At 25.2% G+C, this 11,114-nt stretch overlaps 1 protein-coding gene across 2 annotated transcripts in view; it reads right to left on the reverse strand.

The window, feature by feature from the left end:
- Window positions 1-10,356, reverse strand: part of LOC111633578 (flotillin-1-like) — a 29,977-nt gene extending 19,621 nt beyond the window's left edge. For both annotated transcript variants that reach the window (XM_023378182.1, XM_023378190.1), the window contains exons 1-3: window positions 10,138-10,356; window positions 4,879-4,954; window positions 1,206-1,296 (exon numbers count right to left, since the gene is read on the reverse strand). In XM_023378182.1, coding sequence (XP_023233950.1) covers window positions 1,206-1,296; window positions 4,879-4,954; window positions 10,138-10,186 — 216 coding nt within the window. In that variant the 5' untranslated portion in view covers window positions 10,187-10,356. The remainder of the gene's footprint in view (window positions 1-1,205; window positions 1,297-4,878; window positions 4,955-10,137) is intronic.
- Between the last annotated feature and the right edge of the window lie 758 nt (window positions 10,357-11,114).

An 11,114-nucleotide genomic window follows, 5' to 3' on the forward strand; every position in this document is an offset into this window, starting at 1 on the left:
TAAAAATAGAACTGAGCCAACTGCAGGTTTTAAGTTAGGAAAAAAGAAAAAAAAATGTCATGAAGTTATCTAATGAATTTTTAAAATGTATCGGTTGATTAAATAAAAAAAATGCACTAAAATTATAAGAGAAAAACTTTATAAAAATTTCATTAAAAGAATTAAAACTTAAATCTATAATAAATAAGATAATGCTAATTAACTATAGATTCAATAAAATGGAGATACAAAAGAATGCTGACTTTTTAATCAATAGTCAAGTCATATGATGAATCATGATTCATCATATGACTTGACTATTGATTAAATAGCAACAAAAATTCTGCAATAATAAAAATTTTACGATTTACCGAACATCTATTTAGAGTGAAACAATCACCGAATTACATTGAGTTACTTTTCGTATGAAAAGTAGCCCAATTTAATATGGTTTAACATCAAAATAATAAATCATTTAAATAAAACTAATTTGTTCACAATAAATAAATTCACTTCTATTAAAGTTTTTCAAATAGTAAACTAAATAAGAATCATTCTTTCTTGTTGTGTTTAGTGTCAATTTTTTATTTTTTAATTTAATATTGTAAATGTATCGTTTTCTAAATTGCATAACTTTTTAATGATAGAATATGTTAATTCTATATACTTTTGAAGTACCAAAGAATTTGCTTATTGTAATCATAATTTTGATTATAGTTGTCATTATTTCTTGGTAAATAATCATTTTTAAGCTGTCTTATTTTGGCTATCAGCCTCAACATATGATTAATTACAAACAATCATTATCAGTTATCATTATCGGTCTTAAATAACAGTTTAAAGTTCTGATTTACGAGAAAGAAAAAGTAATTTGTTTGTAGAAAGTATTTAAAGTAATCATTTAAGATGGAAATTTTCAAGTAAAATAAATCTTATGTTCTATTTTTTCAAAACTATTTGTCAATTCTTTCATTCAAGAAGTCGCACTCAACCAACAGACAATTGTTTAATCAGGAACATTCATTTTGGGCTTGCTATCTATCCTTTTCATAGTAAGCCCAAAATGCACATTCCTAATTAAATGTCTGTTGATTGAGTGCTGCTTCCTAAATGAAAAACCCAACAAATAGGTTCAAAAAACAGAAAATGAAAGGAAACTAAATCTTATGTATTTGTTAGCAAATAAACTCTTATAAATACAGAAAAAAATAAAAATATCAACATACCTGTGCAATACCAGTTACTGAAATTGGAACACCTTGTTGTGTATAAACTTTTGGACTTTCTATGGTGAGAGTCATTGTATTCAATGTAATTCTAAAAGACATCAGAAATAATATTTTTAATATTTTTGATTTATAGAATAACTTATATTAAAAAATTTATAATTTATTGTTATCAACAAGAGCCACTGAGAGAAATAGTTGGCCTGGAACTGATTAATAATTTAGGCTTCTTTGTATCCATATAATGCTATTGTCATTAACTATCATAAATAATTTTATTATTATTCCATTATTTAGTAATTTTACAAAGTCAAACTTAGTTTTTAAAATAGCCTAGTCAAATGTTTTCTTCCTGTCCCTACTCTGATTTCAAAAATTTCTTATATAAATTTAATTTTCCAAAGATCTGAAGAAGATAAATTATACTAATAAGGCACTTTTTTTTCCATTTAGTACCTTATTACTACTTGTCCCTGACCTCTAATGTATGACACCTAAGATGAGTGCCTCTTTTGTCACTTCTCAGTGGATCTGTTATCAATTAACCTTTAACCCTCAGCACCAACCATCCTTGCAGTTCCAACAAACACATTCATTAATAACACAGACATTTTTTGGCATATTTCATAAAGCTGCATCAGGTTTATAAGACTGAAATATGCCAAAAAACATTTGTGCTGAAAGTTAAAGGTTATTTTGTTAAATAGGCAGTTAGAGATGTGCAACTTTAAATTTTTTGGTATTTTAATATCACAATTAAATTATAGATTAAATTTTTTGTTTCCTTTAAATTAAAATGTTTATTTTACAACAAAGGATTTTACTTTTAATTTATAATATAAAAGTTAATTCTGAATGAGGAAAATAAATAAATATATATATAATATAACATGACTGTGATTGTGCTATGATAACAAACTTTTTAAGATTTTTGTTTTTAGTGTTTTGAAATTTCAATGTTTTAGTAGACAATTTTTTTTTTTCTTTCTTTTGATACTTGCTGTCATTTGAAATGTTTTTGGATTTGTACTCATTTTAAAGTAAAGAAATATAGTTTTAATGAACATTAAAAAGTGTTTGAATGTACTTATTAATATTGTTACATACAGTACAGAGTGAGTCATAAGTTGTTGTGGTTTTGTAATAGCAACACTTATCAATCAATTATAATTTGCACATGCATTTCTGTATCATAATTTAAATATATTCTATTGCTCATTACATTTTTATCTCAGCTGTCACCCAGAGTTATTTTGCAAAGCTATCATTTGACTTAAAAATGGACAAAAAAAATTCACATTCAAATACTTTTGTAATTTTTCTTCAACAAAGACCTTAATGCTACAGCTACAGCAAAGAAAATTTGTACAGTGGAAGGTTTAGATGTTGTCTTCAAAAGAACTGAGCAATATTGGTATAAATATTTCAAAGCTTAAATGCCAAGCCTTTGAAGACCCATAACGGTGAATTCTGAAGCTTTAAAAACCAAGCTGTTGTTTCAAATCCAAACATAAGCACTAGGACTAGTGTACTGAGAATATCACAATCTAATGTCATTTTCATATGCTTGGAAAGGTTAAAAGGAGTGACCATGTTATTCCTGACAATTTGACATCTGCACAAGCTCAGCACTTCATCAAAGTATATTATCAATTGCTTAGAAACCTTAATGATCATTCATCAGACAAAAGTGGATATATTTTCATAATCTTGACTTGCAAAATCAATGGTTATTTCTTGGACAACTGCTAAGACCAGATGCAAAAAGGAAATGCTTTGACACACAAAGCTTTCAAAGCTTTGTGTTCAAAGCATTTCTTTATTGCTTCATGTGCGATAGAATTTCAAGGATCCAATCCACTGAAAGTTGTTTCCTGATAGCTGTGCCACTAATTATTAATTTAACAGAATTTTATAGTGTCCAATTGGAGTAAAAGTATGAAGCTTTAATCCAAAAATACCTAACTTTAGTCAACAGAAAACACACACTTCTTCAATAGAATAATGCTCCTCCACGTGTATGTTCAGCAAAAGAAAAAATTTGGGAGCTGGACAGAATGGAGTTGATGCCAAATCTAGCATTAAGTCCAGACTTAGCACCATTAGATTACCACCTTTCTCAATCCATGGCATATTTTTTGTGTGGGAAACAATTTGAAAATCTTGTGGATTTTAAAAATGAAATCAGAATTCTTGCCTCAAAATTCAAGGAATGGATTCTTTTCTTTCCGTATTTGCTCAAAAGAAGTTAATGTAAAATTTTTTTTCTCTTGGAACAAACTTTATTAGCTAAATTCAATTTAAAATATTTAAAGTTACAACTAGAATTTTATGCAGATTTAATAACTTAAGTTATCTTAAACTGAGTTGTGTTCCAATAATAATTCAAATTCTATAGTCAAACTTCTGGTAAGTTAACGATTTTATAGATTAATCTATCCATAGATTAAGGTATAAAGTCAATAAATTCACCTAACAATAAAAGATGGAAAGTAACTACATTGAAAAATAGACAATGAAAACAGTTTGAAAATTTTAATAAAACTCTCCTTTATAATAATTAATTTATTCATGATAATTAAAATTAAATAAATATATTCTTAAAGACATGTTCATTTGATTCATCTACCAGATGCACTATTATCAAGATTATAATGTCCTGGGGGAAACAAAATTCCTCACATATCTTTTTATCCAATGAACATATATATTAATTAATTAAATTTATCTCATATGTGAATATTAAAATAATAATGAGCTATTTCTAATATTGATTAATTTGTTGCTTTGAGCTATTATTTAAGCATTTGTTTATAAATTTCTTTTTTTTTTTTTTTTTTAATACTGAACTCATTTAGCAACAAAACTGTCTAAAATAAAATGATAAAACATTGAAGATTATAATAAAGATATAAAATGATTTTTGAAGTAAAATTGCCTTTGACATAAAAGCAAATTATGTAAAGACGTTTTGGATAAAATTTGTTTTATAAAAATGGAAATGACTGACAATTTTTATTGGAGAGTTTATATGAAAATTATTAATATTTACTCCTAGAAATAGCCTTTTGCTTTTATATCTTTCAAAAAAAAAAAATTTTTTTTTGAATTTTCTCCCTTTCTTTAACATTTGCAAAATTTAAAATTTAAATTAAACAACACATTCTGAATATTTTATACAATTTAAAAGTCAGTCTAAGAGGAATTCAATATTGATTCTGGAATCAAGAAACCATCAACACATTTTAAGAATTGTAAACTGAAGTTCTTTAATAGACTTTTCAAATAACAGTTATTTAAAAATTGTAAGCTCTACAACTCTTTGAATATACATTCCATTTTTATTTTATTTACAACTTGTTGGAGTACAACAAATCCTGGCGCCATATACATATAGCCAGGTGAAAAGCGGAGTTGNATACAGTCGACCCCCCTATAAGATCATTGATTTTTCCGTTTTATCTGAATTACATGTTGTACGAGTCACTTAGATTTTACAAATACGTGTGCCGGGCTGTGAACGGCTCACGTATTTGTAAAATCTAAGTGACTCGTACAACATGGATGGGAGAAAATACCTCAAAATATAAAAGTGGCAGTTTTATAATAGCTTTAAGAAATAAAGTAACATTTAAATCTTAACTAAAATTAAAGAATTCAATGTATAATTTACTTCTGAACACGTTGTACGCCAGGCCAAACAAACACTCTTCCACCAGGAATCATAAGAGGACTGCTGTGGCAACATCCTAAAAAAAAGAAGTAACAGTAATATCACTATTAATGACCAATTATATTTTTATTTACTTAATTAAAATATAATCAACCTTTAATTTACAGATTTCTGATTCTTAATACATAATATTAAAAGATTATGCATTATTGAGTTGTCTTTATGTTATTTATTGTGAAATTATGGTCAGTTTTACTATAAACATGCTTTTTTAGGTGAATACATAAATACATTCATATTATCACAGGAATAATACATATTATAATATTTATATTAGTGTTACATTAGTTCCAATAAATTACTAAGTATGAGTAATACTCATGCAATTATTCAACAATGTTATAATAGAAGTTGTTGAATATTAAAACACAACAGATCAATAAGCAATAATTCCAGATAATGGGTGTCTTTATATATGTGTATGCACTCAACTGTCAAATAATAACTTGTTACTAACATTTCCTGAACATTGTCATGGATTTGGATAGTATTAAGTTCATTACTTCAGGAAGTAACAATAGAATGAAACAAGATTAGACTCATTTTTTGAGCATTTTGATTAAAAATCTATTTAAAAAAACAAACATTACTCATTTCATTTTTTTGTTTTTTTAATTTACAATCTCTTATATATATATATATATATATTTTACAAACAATGTGAAGTTTGTACTGCTTGTGTTTATCTACTTGCTTCATTTATTTTATTACTATCACTCTGTCATTTGAATTTAATGGACAGTCAGTAATAATAGACACTATTCTCCTTATCAGTTAAACTAAAAATTGACCAATTGAAAATGTTTGCATTAAAATGTGTTGAGTCAATTGTGATTTTTAACATTGAAGACATTATTTTAACATTATTTTGTACTCAATGAGTAATTAAATTATATAAATAAAAAATAACAACAAAAATAAATAAACTGCTAAAAATAATTATAGATTATTGAATTTCTTCTTTTACTAAAAAACCAATTTCTAATTTTTCTTAAACTTGTATTGTTATTTTTTTTCCAGTTTAAAAAAACATTTTAATTAAATTAACTTTTAATTTTGATACTATTGATACAATGCATTTCTGAATCAATAATATTGTGAAGAAACCCAAATATATAATTCTATATGTGTAATGAAATAAGTATAATATAAAACTACAAAAACTGGAAATATTTTGGAAGTGATATGCTTCTATAGAATCCATTTATTTAGTATTTATTTAGAATATTATCATAAAGAAAAAGTATTTGTTTCTTCCACATCAACCAATAGTATGATCAAGAACAGCACCGTTTTTATTGTATTAGGTTACTCAGAAAATTTGAGTTGTTCAAATTTACAGCTTTGGTAAATATTCTTTATTCTTACAGTATTAATACTGTAACAATAGCTTCTTTCTCCATTAAAAAAAACAAGACAGTAGTTATTCCACTAACAAAAGCAACTTAAAAAGTTAATACAAAGCTGATTATAAATACATAGGAAATTACATATATAATAAAGAAAAACATACAGAAAAATAAAAATATGATGATAAAGTGTGAATATGAAAAAAAGTAGATATTCCTTTAATGTGCCTTTGGAAAAGTAAGGTGGTTTTGTTAGTACGTTTCTCTTTTTCGACATATAACCTTGTTTTCCATCTGCAATAATCTTGCGCAGTTAAATAGCTCCAAAAACACAATGTAGTTCTCACAAAGGCCGATAAAAAAATAGATATGCAATAAACATAAAAATACATGTACAAAATTTAAGTGCACAAAGTAAAAAGGATATATATAAATACAATACATTATAAAGCACTTATGATTAAAAATAAAGAATAGAGTAAAAATAATACATAAAAACATGTAATAAAGTATCATACATCCTATTTATACAATAAATTTGTATTTTCAGAAGTCAAGACGTAAAAGATTCTCGAAATCTTCCATACGATCTATGGCTCAATAATAAAAAATACTAACATGAAATAATGAAAACCTAAATAAATTTTTTCTCGTATAACAGGTAAGAACACAAAAATGTATAAATATATATATTATTGGATGGAAATGAACTCTTATATTTTCAAAATATCTGTAGACTGTCTTGTAAATAATAAATTTATGTAGAAAATAAACATTAAAAGAAATTAATAAATATCAAAGTGTGTTTCAAACAATAAATTAAGTTAAAAAGTTTTTCCATACTTTATTGTTACAATAACATTTTAACTAAATTTGATTTAAAAGGTCAATTTTTGATTTTCTTCAATATATATAATGTTCAAAGTAAACTTTTTGGATTAAAATCAACTTAAAATTTTTGAATACTAAGAATAATAGACAAAAATATAACCTTTTAAATATAAAAATTTCCAAATAAATATCATTTTTCTCAATGATAATCTCTCTCATTACCACTGAATAAAACAATTGACCAAAAAANCAAAGTAAACTTTTTGGATTAAAATCAACTTAAAATTTTTGAATACTAAGAATAATAGACAAAAATATAACCTTTTAAATATAAAAATTTCCAAATAAATATCATTTTTCTCAATGATAATCTCTCTCATTACCACTGAATAAAACAATTGACCAAAAAAAAAAAAAAAACAAATTAAAAGAACGATAATAAGCCAAAACAAATTCTGAAACATTGGCTTGGCACTGACACTCAAAAATGATATATATCAAGAATGCATATATGTCTTATAGATACATTATGTAATTGAATCATTTTCCATTATGTTTTTAAAAAATTTAATTACATATTCATATTAGAAAAATAATACATTGGCATGAAAAAAATTACATTATAAACAAACTCTTACATACATAGTTTGTATTTCTACTATGACTTTTTGATACTAATCTATCATTTTTATATTGGCTTCATGCCAGGTTAAAGAACTGCTAATTTAACAGTTTAACTATCACTCTATAAGCAGTATATTTGACAGACAAAATAGTCTTGGGTAACATACACCAATAACAATTTACTTCTATCACAATGTCAATTTAGTCAGTTAATCAATCAAAAGTTTTTCCTCCTCTTTTTTTTTCTGTGAAGCAAGTCAGCTGCTTGAAATTCTTCTTTACTTTTTTATTGAACTAATAATTATTTCATTGACTAATACATTATTAAATTCAATCTAAAAAAACCACGACTACAAACAAGTTCAACAAATTATTATTAATCAATATTACTATAGCATTATTCTTAATATTATTTCTTTGATTTTTGGCAAGTGGTCACTTCGGTTCTTTTTAACATTGAAAATTTTGAATCTATTGAATCATAGCTTATATAATATAAATATATTATATAAGCTAAGTTTATTAGGTTTCTATTAACAGAGTAAATTGATAATAACAGAAACTTTTAAAAATATTTATGCCGCAAGGACTAAGAGCACAAATGGGTGAATTTTTAAATTACCAGCATTAAATCTAGCACATATATATTAAGAAATATTATAACAATTTACAATTTAATATAATAAAATTCCTATACGGTATGTCTTTATAATTAATGATATTTTATTAAATTATCAAGAATGTTTTCTTCTTTAAATAATACATAATAAAGTTATTTGATACTTAAGATGCATAATAAAATTAATGAAGGTTTCTTTGTTAGGGATCTAAAAAGATTTGAAATATTTTAAAAAATTCCAAAAATTCTATCATTTAAAAAATAAAAAGCAACTATATTCATCATATAAAAACAGATCTACAGTTATGTCTTTAGGCTATTGTAATTAATATAAAAGAGAGATAATTATTGCTGTCATTAGTAAATAAATGTATTAACTTGCAATATTAATCATTCCTGTAATCATAACATAGCCGAGTTATTTTTTACACTATAAAAATTAACACTAAATTACAAGCAAATTAAATTTATGTATTTTTCTAATTGGCTTTAATTTATACTTATTTTATAGTTAACTCGATTATTATTACTTTATAAATTTTTCATATACGACATCAACCAGATAAAATATCTTACATAACAACTGTTTGTTTTATCGCTACATAGAAACCAAGCCATTCGTAACTAATATTTGACTGCAATAAAATAATTAATATTTATTCTAGAAAAATCTTTATTCAAATTTTTCACGTACGACATCTACCAGATAAAATATCTTACATAATAACTGTTTGTTTCATCGCTACATAGAAACCAAGCCATTCGTAACTAATATTTGACTGCAATAAAATAATTAATATTTATTCTAAAAAAATCTTTAATTTGTCAAAAAATGTAGCATTAGTATATATAAGATTTCTAATTGTCATTTTACATATTTTTGTACGTTTAACAATAATTATCTTTAATATTCGTTATGGACTAAAAGTATAAACAGATATTGTATGTTAAGATATTTTTGATTGTATTTATAGAAAAATAAGATTTATAAATTTGTAAACAAGGAGAATTAAACCAATTTCCAGAACAAAAGTTACGAGAAAGCGAACGTTTAACACGGTCAAAATATTCGCGTTCTCATAATTTTTGTGCCAAAAGTAGCATTTAGTTTGCCTCGTTTATTAAGTATACCCAGTTTCGTGTTGTCAATTTTATAAATTTGATAACCGTTATTAATTTTTGATCGACGTACGATTATATTTGATAAAAAATTTAATTAAAACATACTAAATAATCTCTCAAGTGCATAATAAGTATGTATGTATATGTTTTTTTATGTACGTAATAATATTTTATACATATAAACATTGCACGGTGACACGAAATATATTTCTTCGCATAAAGAAAATGGAAAAACTATAAAAGTAAAATTTAAAGCTGAATATCATTTGATAATGGATAGATTTATGTAAAAAAATTCATCACTGTATTACTGAATTGATCTATAAGATTAATAAACTGGTGATACATCAAAGTAATAGTTGATTGATAAAATTCCAATCTTTTAACTTCTTTCTTTTAATTTAAATAAATATTTGTTGTTTTAAATCACTTTAATAATACACTTCAACAAATAAGTCTGTAAATTACTTAATATGATTGATTGGATTTCATAAATAATGCAATAAATAATAAACAAACTGATTTAAAAAATTTCTCTTTAGTTTTATACTATGCTAATAGATTAACTTCTAATATATTTTTTGCTTATAATACTTTTCATATGTATAAATTAATTAAATAAGAACAAAAACATTAAGGCCCAGCCATGTTTACCTGAAACAACAAGAGCTTCGTTAGGACCACAAGTAACAAATCCAGCCATAATTTTTATAGAAATGATCTAGAATCAACTACGATCGCGATTTACTATAATTCGAACCCGATTAATACTTTATAGTTCGAATTCTATCGACGAAAACACACACGCCCCAGATTTGAGTAAAAAATTCTGCGGAATTGCTCGTGCATTGACGTCACGGTAGTGATGACGACACGCGAGATTGCGCGGTGCTTTCATAATCGATGACGCAATCGCCAATTCAACCTTTACTTCCGGTTAAACATTATTATTGCTACTCGTAATAAATATATTATTAATTAAATAAAATATACGATTCTGATTTATCCTATAGCATATAATTTCTTTTATTATAGGAGCTAATAAGAGAAGCGCTGTGATTTGCCAATTTGAATTGACGAATTTTTAATGGAGTTGCTTTCGTTTAAATCGTAATGCTTTGTATCGATTAAGAGCTCGTAATATTTCTACATCCCTAAATTATCCTGCTGCATTAAATTTATCTTGTTATATCCCGAAATCTTGAAAAGTATGTCTTCTTTTTTTTTTTACACGTCCTTGGTGTAATCGAGATAATTTCTGGAAATAGTAATGATAAAATCTCCTGAAATATCGCGAGAATATTATTATTATTATTGCAAAATATAGAAGCAAGAGTTATTAAATCATTTGTATGTGTTAAAAGTGTCTTTACGAATTAAAACTGCTGATAAAATGATAGCAGCGGCGTTATACACCCAAATGGGAATACGCGTATAAAAACTTCCAATAAGTAAATTTGAATATGGAAATAACATGTATTAACCGAGTTTTAGCGAAGTTCATTAGCTAAAGGATCATTACGATAATAATAGACTAGTACTGATAATGATTATGAGATGCTTATCGTCATTTAAACTGACAACTACTGGTATTGTAATCTATTAAATTGACTCATAAAGCTAGATTGCTC

Source organism: Centruroides sculpturatus, unplaced genomic scaffold (assembly GCF_000671375.1).
Source record: "Centruroides sculpturatus isolate CEXI.00-Female unplaced genomic scaffold, Cexi_2.0 scaffold54, whole genome shotgun sequence".
In the NCBI taxonomy this organism is placed as follows: Eukaryota; Metazoa; Arthropoda; class Arachnida; order Scorpiones; family Buthidae; genus Centruroides; species Centruroides sculpturatus.